Below are 17806 nucleotides of genomic sequence, written 5' to 3'. Positions count from 1 at the left end.
TCGAGTAAGAGAGACAGCACCATTTTCTAAGGTAGGAATCGATTTTGCGGGACCGCTGTTTGTGAAAGAAAGAAAGTCGAAGGATATGAGCAAAGCTTACATAGCCGTATTCACATGTTGTGTCACAAGAGCTGTGCATTTAGAGCTTGTTAATGATTTATCGGCAGCGACATTTTTAAAAGCGTTAAGACGGTTCACAGCGCGGCGAGGAACGCCAAGTTCGAAATTATGGTCGGAAGTGTGAAAAGATGTTTAAGAAAAGTATTAGGAAGGGCTAGGTTGACATATGACGAATTGATGACGATCTTAGTTGAGATTGAAGGGACATTAAATTCTAGGCCACTGACATACGAATATAACGAAGCAGACGCGGAAACATTAACCCCATCACACTTAATCTTTGGAAGGAGAATAAAATCATTACCAGATGTACCAATAGAAGAAGAAGAAGAGAATGAAACTAATTGTACTAGAAGATTCAGAAACTTGAGCACTAGATTAATGCATTTCTGGAATAGGTGGAGAAACGAATACCTTTCGGGGCTTAGAGAATATCATAAGAATAGGACAGACAAAGGGGAAAAGGTAGTACAGGTTGGAGATGTAGTTACAGTACAGGAAGATGATGTTAAGCGAGGCAGCTGGAAAACAGCAGTAGTGGAAGGCCTTGTGATTGGTAAGGACAAGGTTGTTAGGGGCGCAAAAATTCGGGTCATAACAAAAGGTAACCCAATTCGTATGAGTAGGCCTGTACAAAAACTTTATCCGCTTGAGATCCGGTGTAAGACCGAGCAATTACGAAAGACAGGGGTGATAGGCGGTGAAGAGTCCAAGTCGGGAAATTCGGCTAAAGGAACCTCTGAGAGAAATGTCCCTCGGAGGGCAGCGGCGATTTCTTCTGAACGAAAAACGAGAGAGATGATTGACTTGTAACCAAGTCAAGGGGGGAGAGTGTTATAAATTACTGAGTTAAGTATATAGTTAAGTAAAACTGTAAAAGTATATAGTTATTAGGGTTATAAAAATAGTCACTAGAGAAAAACAACCGAACAATCGAGGGAAGGGGTTTCGCCCTTGCACACAAGTATGAGGAACATGGTGAAACCACAGATAGTCAACAATGCATAGATACGCAAAGGAAATGGTATGTAGGTAGGCTGTGGTCAACCAAGCGAGGAACTAATGTAGATTAGGGGGAAATTATGGGCAGTCAAGTGCGTCAGCACTGACCTTCCTCTGAGAAACAAACATCTCATGGTTGAAACAGCAGACAGTATAAATAAGAGAGGGTTTTGAACGGAGGGACAGAGTGTTTACCGAACGTAGTGATCAGACTTGTAATGAGCTATTGTTAATAAAAGTTGAAAACGAATTGTGGTGTCGTGATAGTATACAGTCCCAACGAACGAGAACCAGCAACTATAAAATCTGAGGGATTTTATAACAATATATAAGTAAACGGAAACGATTAGAAATACATTGTCCTCTCCATTGTTATAAATACAATGCAGTTCAGAAATTAAACTCGGTTACGCAGTTCCTGGTCCCTATAGTACGATCGTACTTGTTATGAAAACCGTACTTCATAAACCTTTATCGCCGTGTTTACAAGTTGTTCGGCTTTGACTCGGAAATTCACGGAACTATATTAGGTGAAAACGAAACAGTTATTATATGCGATTAGGTTAATTTGACGTCCATATATTATCGAGCGCAAAACTTATGCTATAAAAACAAATCTTTTACACACAAATAAAGGTCGGATTTTCAAATGTCGGAGGCCGGAAGCCTTTCGGTAAGTGGCGATAAATAACGGCGCAACACGATACGAAGTTTACCGAGCTGTAAATGTTTCGCGTAATTAGCCTGAACACAGACATACGTTTCGCCCGCCTTAAAATTCGCGGGGAGACGCAAAGGCAAAACGGGCGAAATGGAGGTCTTTGTTCAGGCTGTCAACCCTTTAAGGCCATGTTACACGGTGCCATTTTTCTTGCAACTTGCAATGCAATTCTACTTTGAAGAGATGTAAATTAGTGGTCTTCAAAATGTAAGAACTAAGAAGCGCCATGGAGTGTAATAAAGACAGATTTTTGATAGTTGCTCAAAAGAAGAATTGCATTGCAAGTTGCAGGAAAGATTGCACCGTGTAACATGGCCTTAAGTTTCCTATTATCATGAGCAATGCTGTGGTTCTTGAACGGGTCCAGAACGGCCTATTACAATATCGAAACTCTCGTTTATATGCGATGCACACAACATGTTGACATTCCGCTTAGCTTGGTATGTTTTCAATAAGTGAGTGCAACGATAATTAAAATCAGAAGAACGCATGAGCTAGGGGAAGGGGGGGGGGGGTGACAACCTGTCACCCCATAAATTGAACAATTGTCCGAATTGAACAATTGAATAAATTGAACAATTGCCGCTAAATTGAGAACTGGTGATCTAACAGTAGGATTACACGTCGCCTAATTTCACTGAAGTCAAGGCGACGGTTCTCTGAAACTTGTATCTTTTCCCCAATATTTTCACAGTGCGTCACCTGCATTGGCTAAACTCACTCTGGTGGCAGAGGAAATAATCAGTGACGGAAGAATTGAAACTTTTAAAAATGTTTATATTGTTGTGTAAAACCAGGGTGAAACCTGTCGCGATATTCTGCGTATTGAAATTCCAAGTAATTTTAAAATCATATTGTTTGAATAATTTAGGCTGATTAAAAATAGATAGGATCTGTCTTGACTGGCGTTGCATGTGAAAACACGGAGTGGAGATCTGGAATATCTCATGCATCAAATAAATTGATCTTTCCTTAATCAATAAAGTGTTTGTCACGGGTCATTTTAACATATTGTAATATATAGATATCATTTGTTTATAGTCAAAGATCCTGTACTTGGAAAATGTACACTTCCTAAAAAGCTCACTAGTAAATTCCTCAATGATTTTATAAAATTACTGTTATCTGAATGGAATTGGAAAAGGACTTTGTAAATAACAATTCCTATGTTCGTATTTTGCTGCCAAATTGCAGTTGGCAAATCTCAAATCGATGGACGAGAAGTTCCGCCCAATATTATGTGCAGAACTTCCGGATTTCTCATTCCGCGTTTTAGAAATTTCGGTTTGCAATTAATAATATTCCCTTTGAAGCTTTGAGGTGGTCATATGATAAACCACACATTGTTTGGCTGCCTGACGATATTTTGCAGTTCAAAAAAAAATCTCTCTAAGACAAGGTTTTTAATATCTGCCTCATTTGGAGGCTACGATGAGGAAAGATTCGTAAATAAAGTCGACGCTAGGCTGCTTTGTCCGACCTGTTTTAAGGTTGTCAAAGACCCAGTGCAATGCCCGAACGAAAACCACTTTTGTCGCTCGTGTTTTCGTAGGATTGTCTGTGACGAGTGCGGAGAACAAGTGATATGGAAGTCGAGAGCTGTTCATATCTGCTTCATGCGGAAAGAAATCGATGATTTAGTCAAAGAAAGGAAGGAATTCAAAGAGAAAGAACTGGCTCAAGGTGAGATTAATCGAAAGTTGATGGCCGATGTTGCCGGTCAAATGTTGTCATTGACGTCAGAAGTGAAATATCCAAGCAACGAAACAAGAGAAAATGGCGATTTCTTCACCGGAAGACGAAAGATATTTGTCTGCGGAGGGCGGGACGATAAATATCCCCTTAATACCGTAGAATCGTTCAGCTGGCCTGAGAATACCTGGACACTAAAACCAGCAATGAACATGAGACGAAAAGTTCCTTCCTCGTTTCTATACGAGGGTCAAATATATGTCAGTGGAGGATGGACTGGACACGAGAATACTGACACTATTGAAATGCAGAGAATGGATCAAGAATGGATCGGGGCTCTTGTCAAGATGCCAATCAAGTGTCAAGGTCACGGAATGGTTTGTAACGAAGATAAAGCAATTTTAACTGGCGGACGTACTGTGTTCCCATACACTAAAGAACAAGTCCTCTCCAGCCCCTAGACCACCCACCCTCCTCGTCACATGAGCGCTGGGGTCTTATGTATAACCTTTTGAATGGTGCCGAGACGGCAGAGACCAAGGAAATGGCTGTGCTAAGATAGCGCTTTTTCATATATCAAATTTCTGGGACGAGCTATATAATGTCAACCTCGTGGACCAAATGTTCGATTATTGAAGAGTGTTGAAAAATGCTACTAGTGTTAGGAAACCAGTATTAATTTGTTTTGTTGACGAAACTGTGTTAAAAGAAATATTAGCTTTCAATGACTGAATTTTCAATTATTGTTTAAAAACATATTTATGTATTCATAGATTCTATAATTAAACTCCTAACGTGGCAACGCTTTAAAATTATGAATTGTGACTAACAAAAGTTCACAGTTTGATATCTTTCCTGCTGTGTTGTCTTAATTTAATTATCGATCAAATAAAACATAAACATGTTTACAGTCAAAAATGAAACTGTCAATGATGTGGCTTGTGCTGCGACAAAATCACCAACATTTGGTAGAAAAGTTTACTAAATGCGAACACAATACTTTCTTAAGAACTGGGAACATTGATTAAGAGAGATGAAGTTAGATAAGCTAGATGGTATTTACTTTCTGGTAATGTTTAATTAAAGACATTTTATACATATTTTTCCAGCGCTCTTGTTTTGTATTCGTGAAAAGGTTTTAACGCGTTTCATTTCTAATAAAAAGCAAACTGGGTTGTCAACACTCCAGTTAAAAAGTCTAATATTCCTTCCCCATCATAACGAAGACGAGTGTTTCATTATTATTGCGATCAATAATTTTGCAAATCCACCGGATGTCACATAATTGCTTGTTCTAGAAAGTTCTGCTTCCTTAACGCCATACTATATAAATTAACTCAAGTGCATAATTCAAGTCTTTATCTTTGACTATTTCCACATTACGAAGAACGAGTCTTTCCAAGACAAACGTCTGTGTTCTAAAAGCTCAGTCACGATCACAAGTGATCAAGTGACACAGAGATTGTTTTCTCATTGAATGACAAGATTTAGGCAGTAAGTCGGGTGAAAAAGCGTCACGGAGTACGAGAACTCATGATAAGTCGAGGAATAAGTCGACCTAAAGACGCTGTTACACTATGCAATTTTCCTTACACCTTACATCTTACAATTATAATTTTAAGACATGTTTTAAATTTGTAAAGAGTGTTTGAAATACTAAGAAAACGTTATAGCTGATCGTTAAAAATGTTCGCAGTAGACAAATTTAGATAAACATGGTATTTACTTCCTGGTAGCGCTTAACGACATTTTATGCATATTTTTCTTTATCCATCCTGGTCACGCTGAAATGATCAATTATCACTCACAAAAGAACACAGTTTGATATCAATATTAACTGAGGTGGTATGATGATATAGCGACAGGCTATTAGATTAAATTTTCATTGCGAACAAGAAGTCGTTCTTAGTGTTAGACAAATTTCAGATCTCGAACACACAGCGAATGTATTCTTCATTCTGTTTCGAAGAGAAATGGCGAGAAGAAGTTAATTTGAAGGCTACGATGAGGAAAGATTCGTTGATTAAGTTCAATTACTTTCAACCGTCGCAGACTGAGAGAAGAGTTTCAAACGCGGTTTTAAATCGATTTTATCGACGTTCAAAGCAAGGAGCTGGACGCATGAGGTACTACATTATAGTTTTAATGTTTCCTGAACGGTTTGATGTTAGACTTATTGTTGAATTTGTGAACATATGGTAGCCTGATGGTCGCTGTGAAGTTCCTGAATTATGGCGTAATATCAGCCGCGTCACACAGGAATTATTGCTCAGTTAGTAAATTACTTTCTTCTCTCAAATGTTGAGTGTATCCGTTTGTGCCCATGGCTTACTGTAAGAGAGTTATCACGATCTTACGTCGAAGCGATAGCTCAGCGTTACGACTGAGGAGGACTGTATTTTAGTCGTAAAGCTAAATTTAAAGCTCGCTCAGACTCAAACTCATTGAATGAGATCTCAATCACGTCCTAACGATTCCATGACAGTATTTCCGTTCGAATAACGCTTGTTTTACATTAAATCTTTCTGTTGAATAACAATGAACTTTCACATTGATCAGTAATAACAGAATTTAAATGTCGCACTCGGTGAGACTGTACGAGAGTGAGCTTTTTGAACACAGGTTAACTAGTCTCATGAAAGGTATCAATATATTTCCTGGGAAGTCTAAATTCGCTGCGGCTAGTGCTAGGTCAGGAAATTAAGTTCGACTACGAGATTTTTTCAGCCGCGGTTCCCTAATAAATTGATAGCAGCTGAGTCGAGGAGACAGCGTTCGTAGATTGTAAACCCTTTACACTAAAGAAAATTCAATGATGTGCTATGGTTCGACGACACAAATCCTAAGCTCTGATTCTCTCTCTTGTCTTTTAGTTCTGTGTCTAAAACGTTTCCTTGATGGCTGAAGCATTTTCCGCAGCTGAAGAAGCTTTACGAGCTACTGCATCGGTCACTGGCGGGAAATTTGTGATCACCATCAGCACTGATAGTCTAGAAGTTGCAAAAGAAGTGACAAAAGAAGTGACAAAAGAAGTGTGTGCAACAATCACTAAACTAGGATTGGGTCTTGGAGCTCTGTACTCTGGTTATAGTTTGTTAAAACCATTAGTCGACGCTGCAGTTAAAAAAGCTCTGGGTGGAGACCGCGATGATCAAGATCCCCCTGGTATTCGACCAGGATGTTTGCATGTTGACTTACATTGTTTCACAGACGAAAGGTTCCTGGAAGTCTTGGAGGATTACAAATCAGGAAAGATGAAGGAACGCTTCCAGGAATGTGGACTGTCAATGGTTGGAATTAAAGTGGCAGGAATGAAGGTGGAGATTGAAAACATGGAGGAGGTGAATGAAACAAGAAAAGTTATTAGGAAAAGGTACTTGAGACTTTTCATCATTAGAAATGACACTGCATTGAAAGTGTCTAAGATTCTTCATCTGTGTAAAATTCGTTAAATGATTCGTGGTATAACTTGTTAGCAGAGATGGGTTGAAGGGTTGCTAATGACAGCCCAAAAGAAATCCCTGTTTGTTTAAAACTACCAGAAAATTTCATATTTTTAATGAATCATCTGGCCTTTGAGATTCGAACGTCCAAAACAAGGTCTAAAGGTCTGTTCATACGATCCAATTTTGTCGCATCCAATTCACTTTTGATGGTGTTTTATGGACTCGACTTGACTCTTGACTTGCAATATATGCAGATTTATCAATAACAGACTATATTCCATACGTTAGAAGTGAAATAGACCCAACAAAATTTGATCGAGTGAACAAACCTTGAAGCGTCTTTTCCACAGCCCGGACCAAGAAGGGATGGAGGGATTTTTCCCCGCAAAACTTTGCGATGTTTATTTTAATAATTCAATTCAATTTATTAGTCACTTTGCGATTCAAATGTTTATCAAAAATGATCACACACATTCAAACTCGCACTAAACTATATAACTCGGGTGGTTAAAATGGATTTAATATCACTGACTCAGAAATACATGCAAAGAATCGCTGTAAGACAATGTATTTACGACCTGCCTTGCAAACAACGATATCAAACACATAGTGAATGTTTTTTTCATTTTGTTCCAAAGAGAAATGGCGAGAAGAAGTTCATTTGGAGGCTACGATGAGGAAAGATTCGTAAATAAAGTCGACGCTAAGCTGCTTTGTTCGATCTGTTTCAAGGTGGTCAAAGACCCAGTGCAATGCCCAAACGAGCACGATTTTTGTCGCTCGTGTATTCAAAAGTGGTTACAGGAAAGCTCCGAAACTTGCCCAACTTGCCAACACCATCTCACGGAAGAAAACTTGGCTAAACCGAGATTTTTGACGGAAACGTTGGATAGTCTCAAGATTCGTTGCGATTACGCAAGCCGTGGTTGTCGAGAAGTGGTCGAGCTTGAATTTCTTGATCGACATGTCGAGAGATGTGGCTATTCACCAACACGTTGTACAAACACGGGCTGTTCTGAAATCATCAACCGAAACGAGCAAGAACGACATGAGAACGAGCTTTGTCGTTTTCGTATCATTGTCTGTGACGAGTGCAAGCAACAAGTGACGCCCGAGTCAAGTCGTTCACATCCTTGTTTCATGAGAAAGGAAATTGACGAATTGACGAAAAAGCTGGAGAAAGAAAGAATGAAGAAAGAACAGAGTGAAGAGTTTATTCGAAAGTTGATGGCCGATGTTGCCCGTCAAAACGTTGTCATTGATGATCATCAGCGCAAAATGAACAGCATGACGTCAGAAGTGAAATATCCAAGCAACGAAACAAGAGAAAATGGCACCGGAAGACGAAAGATATTTGTCTGCGGAGGGCGGAACGATAAACATCTCCTTAATACCGTAGAATCGTTCAGCTGGCCTATAAATATCTGGGCACCAGAACAAGAAATGGGAATAAGCCGAGTATGTTCTTCCTCGTTTCTATACGAGGGTCAAATATATGTCAGTGGAGGATGGACTGGACACGAGATGACTGACACTATTAAAATGCGGAGAATGGATCAAGAATGGATCGAGGCTCCTGTCAAGATGCCAATCAAGTGTCGAGGACACGGAATGGTTTGTAACGAAGACAAAGCAATTTTAACTGGTGGACGTATTAACGAAGACGATATTTCTGATGGGATTTATGAAATTAAACTAACTCCCCCATACACGACGACGTTATTGACCCAGTTGCCTGAGCGAAAATATTACCATGGTTGCGAGATTATTGACAACGAAGTCGTGGTTGTTGGTGGACGAACATCAGACCTCAACGAGGACACTAAAAACACTGTGTATGCATACGATGTTAACAATAATGAATGCAAAACCCTGCCGCCACTGCCATTTCCTGTCGCTGAGATGGCTAGTGTTAGTTATAAAAGTAATATAATTTTGATCGGAGGTCATAACGAGAAAGGCAGAACATTGAACACAGTATTCATGTACGAAGTGAAAACAGGTAAAATTAAGATGTTACCTTGTCTTAATCATAAAAGAGCAGCATGTACAGCAGTTATCACTGGCAATTTGACTGTCGTCATGGGTGGTTTTGATTATGAAACTGAAACATGTCTCAGTTCGGTCGAGTGCTTAGATTTAAGTACCAATGAATGGAGAGAATTATCTCCGATGACAGAGAAACGAGGTTTTGCAACTGCAGTTCTATTATCGTAGACTATTTTCAAACGAACCAATGGGACATGAAGTCATGAACATTGTTAAACATGATGTTGCATTATAAATGTGCATTGAAAAGGATGATCATTTCACTTTGAACAATTAAAATAAATATCAGCGTAATAATTGATCATTGAAAAATAAGACTTATAGTAACCATAATTTTCTAAACCGCTTATACACACAATTATGAACTAAATAAAACAGAAGCACATGCTCAGTTTTAAAAGGGTTTATTTAAGAGTCTTAATACATCTTATGGATATAATGACGTAAGGCGTGACGCTTGCAGGGAATTCTGGTTTTAGTGGTCACGGCAAAAATTAAAATTGACTACTAAGACCAGAATTCCCTGCAGGTGTCACGGCTTGTTACGTCATCATGCATAAGGTCTATTTCAAGTGGATATCATACACTTCTCAAATCCAAGTCTGGAGAAAAATGTATCAACAATCGGTTCTCCGGCAAGAAACGAACCTTGCGACTTTGCGATGCTGGACAGACATCAAAATACCTCAAAATAGTCCACCTGTCTCGATTAGCCCTTATGGTTATTACAGGTGGCCTTCACTCTCATTTGTATCTTTCCTTTTTTTTCAAAAAGAATGTATTTATATATATTTTTTGATTGTTAATAAAACTTGTTGTTGTTGTTGTTGTTGTTGTTACCTCAAGGACACTAAAAATACTGTATTTGCATACGATATTAACAATAATGAATGCAAAACCCTGCCGCCACTGCCATTTCCTATCTCTGAGATGGCTACTGTTAGTTATAAAGGTAATATAATTTTGATCGGAGGTTATAACGAGAAAGGCGAAACATTGAACACATGCAGTATTGATGTACGAAAGAAAAATTAAGATGTTACCTTGTCTTAATCATAAACGAACAACAAGTGCAGCAGTTATCACTGCCAATATGATTATCGTAATGGGCGGTTATGATTATGACACACTGGCAATATGATTATCGTCATAGGCGGATGGAGAGAATTGGCCCCAATGACAGAGAAACGAAGTTACGCAACTGCAGCTACAATTCCCTAACATGATAACATCTATTTAAACGAACAACTGATACAAAACTCTTCAGTGAGGGTTGTCCAATACAATGATATAAGTTATAAGCACTTATATACAATTATATATACACTGATTAACTTGTTGTTATTTCGATAGTTTTGAGCTTGTTGTTATTTCGATAGTTTCCAGTTGTCAAAATGCTATCTTCTCACATTATAAATTTCACTGATCTATGATTCGAAACCAAAGTTCGAGTTAACCAGATATATTTGACCAAGGGAAAACAAAATTTGTTCGAATTAGCGAGGAGTTCGAGTAAAGCGAGTTCGAGTTAGCGGGGACTACTGTACTTTGCTTTTAGGTTATTTCAGGCTTACGTCGGGGGCCCTACTAGGTTGGGGCTCCCACCTACCCCCCTTTGAGTTTGGGGGCCCCACCTGCCCCCCTTTGAGTTTGGGGGCCCCACCTGCCCCTCTTTGAAGTTGGGGGCCTAACCTGCCCCCTTTAGGGTTGGGGCGCAAAATGCCCTGCGTACAAGTGGAGAAATAGATTATGCTGTGTTGGCCGATGTCGATGGAAGGGGATATTTCTATTCGTCGACCCGTACGATTTGCGAAATTGAACGTTTTCTATGTTAAATTTTGTGTGGTTTTAAAAGAACGAGGAAATTCTATATGTTTTAATTAGCTATAACAAACGAACGAACTCGTGTCGAGTCTATTTGACGGTATTGGACATGTGTGTATTTAGTAAGCATGTTGTAGCCTTTTTTCAACCTTTAATTTTCCAGTGCCGAAGTCATAATAGGTCATAGAATATTGTAGGGTGGTTGGCATGGTTGGGTCACTAGTTTTGCCACTTACATCCTTCACGAGACAACCAGACCAATACCAACATAAAAATAGACTAAGTTTGTGGTTCTATTCTATTTTATTAATCTATTTTCAGTTAATTAAGTAGTTTAAATCTATCTTACAGTGCAAAATGACATGATCGTGATTTCTTAAGTAATTCTTTTATTTTTATGCTAAAACACGTTCATCTCTCACTAAACTGCAAATTAGAATTCAATTTTTCGCAATATATTATTAGTTGGAAGAATGAAGATAGATCGGTGACTCTATTCGCCTGGAAATTCAGTTTTGTCTAGAGGCGCCACATGACGTTATGATCTCAAATCAGCTGGAAGCGCCATCAGCTTGAAAATATTGACTAGCAAATGCTGTCCTGTATATTGATTCACTGTCTTTAACTCAGTGCTGTAGAACTAAATTGATTAGGGGGGGGGGGCTCTCTTGAGGAGGGTAAAAAAGTGTGATGTCATCGTATGACGTCATAGGTATGCACCACTCATGCGCGAGGTGACTCAGAGATGAAAGATAACTCGTAATTAGTAGAAGGGAGATCACACCCCCCCGGTTTGAAGAAAGAGTCTCGGCTCCGAAGCGCCTTCCCTTATTTCGACAGCACTGCATTTCACTACTTCCAATTAAATATGGGCACTTCGACAGTTGTCTTTAGTAAGTTATAGTTCAGTGAGACACGAGAGTCCTGAGATCAGAGTTGCTGATCAACAAATATTTTCTCATAAAGAACATGTCCCCAGTCTCTTTCGTGGTATCGCGCGGTCAATTATCATCGACCATGTTTATATAAAATTTATGTAGAAATTTAAAAAAAACTTTTATTTTTCACACAAACTCGTTCACATCTCATGGGAAATTTACTTTCAAGTGTATGGGGTCGTCTTGTAGGTCGCGAAGACGTACGAATATTAATGGTTGGCCTTGATAACGCTGGAAAAACAACAATTTTATACCAACTCAAGTTTGGCAAGGTCATTTCGAGTGTGCCATCGATAGGCTTCAACGTGGAAACTGTCTCGTACAAAAATATTTCATTCTTTGCAGTATTAAATACTTACGTGGTGTACCTACAAGCTCTTTACTTATGATGTTACCATGCAAACACAAGAATATTAAGATACAGTAGTCCCCCGCTAACTCGAACTCGCTTAACTCGAACTCCTCGCTAACCCGAACTAAATCCAATTCCCCTTGAATTTGATAGTGTTTTTCATAGTAATTTACTCCGCTTAACTCGAACTCGCTTAACTCGAACTCCTCGCTAATTCGAACAAATTTTGTTTCCCCTTGGTCAAATATATCCGGTTAACTCGAACTTTGGTTTCGAATCATAGATCAGCAAACTTTGAAATGTGAGAAGATAGAATTTTGACAACTGGAAACTATCAAAATGACAAGTTGATCAGTGTATAATTGTATATAAATGCTTATAAATTTTAAAAGATTTTGTGCGGTGCTACGGTCGTTATTGATCTAACTTTTTTAGTTCCTTTTGTATTCTTTCGATATTTTTTAATTTAAAACGTCGTCCACTCTCGCTGATCAATCATATTGGGAGGCCTGCTATCCCTTGAAGAATGATTCGATTGGATTTTATATCTTATTGTATTACTTATATAATAAACGTAATCTGACACCAACTCCGGTTAACTCGAACCCCCGTTAACTCGAACAATTTTTCTTTCCCCTTGGGAGTTCGAGTTAGCGAGGGACTACTGTATTTGTTATCTTGAACGTTTAAAAGGTTTAGTTTTGATAGCAAGATATACTTTGATATACTTCAAAACTTTCATATATTTTACGACCAGATGTCATCATATTTTTTTGCCGCTTCAATCATTTCCAGAATCCACTACCACCCTATTACAGAAGTTAACTCTCATGAGCCATGAATTGCTTATATTTGTTCTCGTGAATGTGAAATGACGAGTTTTTCACCATGAATCAGAACGAGCTTTACATTGGCCTTGGCGTAAAACTAAACTCATGCTAGGCGACTCCGTAATGGGAGTTTTCTCGAAATATCTTCAGCTAAGGAAAGGATCGAGTCTGTCTTTCTGTGCGAATTTGTTGATTATTATTAAATTTGTTTTTGACTTTGATTATTTCCACATTTCCACTTTTTTGTATTACATTAAATCTTTCTGTTGAAAAACAATGGAGTTTCACATTGATCAGTAATAACAGAATTTAAATGTCGCACTCGGAGAGACTGTACGAGAGTGAGCTTTTTGAACTCAGGTTAACTAGTCTTATAAGACTATATTCCATACGTTAGAAATGAAATGGATCCAACAAAATTGGATCGAGTGAACAGACCTTGAAGCCTCTTTTTCACAGCGCGGACCAAGAAGGGATGGAGGGAATTTTTCCCCGCAAAACTTTGCCATGTTTAGTTTAATAATTTCGCATTGCTATTCAAATGTTTAATGTTTTTGACATTCAAACTCGCACTAAACTATATCACTGGTGTGGTGAAAATAGATTTGATATCACTGACTCAGTGATACATGGAAAGAATCGCTCTAAGACAAAGTATTTATGACCTGCCTGGCAAACAACGATATCAAACACATAGTGAATGTTTTTTTTCATTTCGTTCCAAAGAGAAATGACGAGAAGAAGTTCATTTGGAGGCTACGATGAGGAGAGATTCGTAAATAAAGTCGGCGCTAGACTGCTTTGTCCGATCTGCTTCAAGGTGGTCAAAGACCCAGTGCGATGCCCGAACGAACACCATTTTTGTCGCTCGTGTATTCAAAAGTGTTTGAACGAAACCTCCGAAACCTGTCCAACTTGTCAACACCATCTCACGGAAGAAACCTTGGCCAAACCAACGAGATTTTTTATGGAAACGTTGGAACGTCTCAAGATTCGTTGCGATCACGCAAGCCGTGGTTGTCGAGAAGTGGTCGAGCTTGAATTTCTTGATCGGCATGTCAAGAGATGTGGCTATTCACCAACACGTTGTACAAACACGGGCTGTTCTGAAGTCATCAGCCGAAACGAGCAAGAACGACATAAGAACGAACTTTGTCGTTTTCGTATCATTGTCTGTGACGAGTGCAAGCAACAAGTGACGCCCGAGTCAAGTCGTTCTCATCCTTGTTTCATGACAAAAGAAATTGACGAATTGACGGGAAAGCTGGAGAAAGAAAGGCAGGAAAAAGAACAGAGTCAAGAGGCAAATCGCAAGTTGATGGCCGATGTTGCCCGTCAAAACGTTGTCATTGAAGATCTTCAGCGCAAAATGAACAGCATGACGTCAGAAGTGAAATATCCAAGCAACGAAACAAGAGAAAATGGCGATTTCTTCACCGGAAAACGAAAGATATTTGTCTGCGGAGGGCGAGACGATAAATATTCCCTTATAAGAGTAGAATCGTTCAGCTGGCCTGAGAATACCTGGACACCAGAACCAGATATGTATAGGGGACGACAAGCTCCTTCCTCGTTTCTATACGACGGTCAAATATATGTCAGTGGAGGATGGACTGGATACCAGTTTACAGACATTATTGAAATGCAGAGAATGGATCAAGAATAGATCGAGGCTCCTGTCAAGATGCCAATCAAGTGTCAAGGACACGGAATGGTTTATAATTTTGATCGGAGGTTATAACGAGAAAGGCAAAACATTGAACACAGTATTCATGTACGAAGTGAAAACAGGTAAAATTAAGATGTTACCTTGTCTTAATCATAAAAAAGTAGGAAGTGCAGCAGTTATAACTGGCAATATGATTATCGTCATGGGCGGTTATGATTATGAAACTAAAATATTTCTCAGTTCGGTCGAGTGCTTAGATTTAAGTACCAATGAATGGAAAGAATTGTCACCAATGACAGAGAAACGAGGTTACGCAACTGCAGTTCTCATGAACTAGAATATTATATTGCAGAGAATCATCATCGGAGAGAAAAAAAACTGATAAAGCATTACTTTATGATTTAGAAAATAATAGTTAAGCTTTCATATGAATTCGTAAAATGCTTAATAAATATAAACTAGTGAATCTTAAAATATACCCGCGGAAACAAGCAGCTAATTTACATCAAGAGAGACGCAAAGCCATCTACGAAACAACAACAATGAGATGCACTATTCTACAACCGTGTATAATTGGTTCTAAAAAAACCAATTAACCAAAGTTATGATTTTAGGAGATCTACATTTCAAAATTCCTTTCTAAAATTAATAGACACGTGATGTTCTTTATTTCAAAGACATCCAAATTCATCCAACTGGTTCTTGCAGTAATTTATATTGATTAACCCTGGAACTCCAGCGAGTAAATCTGTTGTATTTCCGTTGACAAAGGTAGATACGAAATATATACACGTCATATACGTGCATGCACATTAACTAATATTAAAAATTAAAAATACATGACGGGATGAAGGAAAGTACGGTATTAGCTATTATGCCGACTGTTTTGAAGATTCATCCCGTGTGTTTGATAATTCAAAAATTCATGCCTGCAACACGCTTTGATTTAGTTAAAGACTTACAAGGGGTTAATGCCTAGTTTCCATTCAATCGTTAGCTGTCGTTACATGTCTTTCCGTGTCTTTGGAATAATCGTGAAAGACCGATAACGACTGAGAGAAACAGAAAACAACAGTATCGCTCGGATAGAACAAATCCTATCTCAACGACATAAAAAGACAGGAAACAACATGATTCTTCCCATAATTCGTTATCGGTCTTTCACGATTATTCCAAAGATACGGAAACAATGTAACGACAGCTAACGACTGAATGGAAACTAAGCATAAGCGTCACTTTCTTGTTTTGACTAGTTTTCAAGTTCGACTCTTTAGCTCCAGGGTAACCGAGCAGGTGGCTTAGTTGAGACGCTTTCTTCATTCAGTTTGGAAGAGAAATGGCGAGGAAAGGTTCCATTGGAGGCTACGATGAGGAAAGATTCGTAAATAAAATCGACGACAGGCTACTTTGCCCGATCTGCCACAAAGTCTTCAAAGACCCAGTGCAATGCTCAAACGAACACCACTTTTGCCGTTCGTGTATCCTAAAGTCTTTATACGAAGCCTCTGCAAGCTGCCCAACTTGTCAACAAACTCTCACGGAAGAAACCTTGGTTAAACCACCGAGATTTTTGGCGGAAACTTTGGAGCGTCTCAAGATTCGTTGCGATCACGAAAGCCGTGGTTGTCGAGAAGTGGTCGAGCTTGAATTTCTTGATCGGCATGTCGAGAGATGTGGCTATTCACCAACATGTTGTACAAATCCGGGCTGTTCTGAAGTCATCAACCGAAACGAGCAAGAACGACATGAAGACGAACTTTGTCGTTTTCGTATGATTGTCTGTGACGAGTGTGGAAGACAAGTGATATGGAAGTCGAGAGCTGTTCATATCTGCTTCATGCGGAAAGAAATCGATGATTTAGTCAAAGAAAGGAAGGAGTTCAAAGAGAAAGAGTTGGCTCAAGATGAGTTCAACCAAAAGCTGATGGCGGAAATTGCCCGTCAAAATGTTGTCGTTGATGATCTACGCCGTAGAAACGAAGAGATGGAATATGAAATGAATAATATGAGAGTAAACATGGAATATATCGCAACCGAAGCAACTGTGAGAAGCGACTGGTTCACAGGAAGACGAAAGATTTACGTCTGCGGAGGGCGTGATGATGAGTTTTTCCTCAAATCCGTGGAGTCGTTCAGTTGGCCTGAGAACTCCTGGACATTGGAACCAGAAATGAACGTGGCACGATCAGCTGCTGCAGCATTTGTTTACCAGGAACAAATCAACGTGTCTGGCGGATGGAATGGAAAGGAGATTGTCGACAGCATCGAATGGATGAATGCTGTTAAGATGCCAATCAAATCCAACGGTCACGGAATGGTTTGTCGTGAAAATACTGCGTTTTTAACTGGTGGCTGTGATGAGGACATCGTTTCTGATGGGATTTACGAAATAAAACTAACTCCCCCATACACGACGAGGTTATTGACCCAGTTGCCAGAGAGAAGATGTTTCCATGGTTGTCAAATCATTGACAACGAAATCGTGGTCGCTGGTGGACGGACATCGTATTCCTTTGAGCACGCTACCAACACTGTATTTGCATACGATATTAACAATAATGAATGGAAAACCCTGTCGCCACTGCCATTTCCTATCCTTGAGATGGCTACTGTTGGTTATGAAGGTAATATAATTTTGATCGGAGGTACTGACGAAAATTGCGAAACGTTGAACACAGTATTTATGTACGAAGTGAAAACAGGAAAAATTAAGATGTTACCTTGTCTTAATCATAAAAGAGCGGGAAGTGCAGCAGTTATCACTGGCAATATGATTATTGTCATCGGTGGTTATGATTATGAAACTAAAACATATCTTAATTCAGTCGAGTGCTTAGATTTAAGTGTCAATGAATGGAAAGAACTGGCCCCAATGACAAAGAAACGAGGTTATGCGACTGCAGTTCTTCAACCAATGTATTAGAATATATATTCAAGGAACCATGTAAGTTCAAAAGAACAAAACTGATCCAGTATTAGTAATCTAGCACGTGAATTAAAAAACTAGTTTCGAGCTTCCATGTCAATCCGTACGATTCATGATAAATAAAAGTTACTCTATATTATAGGTTTTTGGTAAATGTTATTAAATCGATGTAAATAATGCATGAATATTGAGTGTGTTCTGCAATGGTTCTACGAAAACCTTGGTAGTCTAGTTTCA

At 39.0% G+C, this 17806-nt stretch overlaps 2 protein-coding genes and 1 long non-coding RNA gene across 4 annotated transcripts in view; all 3 read left to right on the top strand.

Moving 5' to 3' along the window:
• Nucleotides 1-9417, top strand: part of LOC114529115 — an 81453-nt gene extending 72036 nt beyond the window's left edge. Inside the window, exons 1-3 of one of the 2 annotated variants that reach the window (XM_028550864.1) lie at nt 5436-5661; nt 6409-6908; nt 7620-9417. In XM_028550864.1, coding sequence (XP_028406665.1) covers nt 6433-6908; nt 7620-9198 — 2055 coding nt within the window. In that variant the 5' untranslated portion in view covers nt 5436-5661; nt 6409-6432 and the 3' untranslated portion in view covers nt 9199-9417. Of the gene's footprint in view, nt 1-5435; nt 5662-6408; nt 6909-7619 lie in introns of those variants that run through there. The other variant, XM_028550865.1, reaches the window with a different exon arrangement.
• A 456-nt stretch (nt 9418-9873) lies between these two features.
• LOC114529146 lies at nt 9874-14766 on the top strand. The gene is made up of 2 exons (XR_003687582.1): nt 9874-10003; nt 14709-14766. It is a non-coding gene; the product is annotated as an uncharacterized LOC114529146 (long non-coding RNA).
• Nucleotides 14767-15963: 1197 nt separating this feature from the next.
• LOC114529098 lies at nt 15964-17630 on the top strand. The gene has a single exon (XM_028550844.1). The coding sequence runs from the start codon at nt 15980-15982 to the stop codon at nt 17564-17566; it is 1587 nt and encodes a 528-aa protein (XP_028406645.1). The 5' UTR covers nt 15964-15979; the 3' UTR covers nt 17567-17630.
• The last annotated feature ends 176 nt before the right edge of the window (nt 17631-17806 follow it).

This window comes from Dendronephthya gigantea, unplaced genomic scaffold, assembly GCF_004324835.1.
Source record: "Dendronephthya gigantea isolate DGI-Jeju-01 unplaced genomic scaffold, DenGig_1.0 000053F, whole genome shotgun sequence".
Taxonomy (NCBI): domain Eukaryota; kingdom Metazoa; phylum Cnidaria; class Anthozoa; order Malacalcyonacea; family Nephtheidae; genus Dendronephthya; species Dendronephthya gigantea.
The sequence above is the reverse complement of the archived record's forward strand: the minus strand, read 5'-3'. Positions and strand labels throughout refer to the sequence as shown.

What these genes read in the sequence shown, in the direction of transcription:
- LOC114529098 (XM_028550844.1), top strand. Translation starts at nt 15,980, where the DNA reads ATGGCGAGGAAAGGTTCCATTGGAGGCTACGATGAGGAAAGATTCGTA.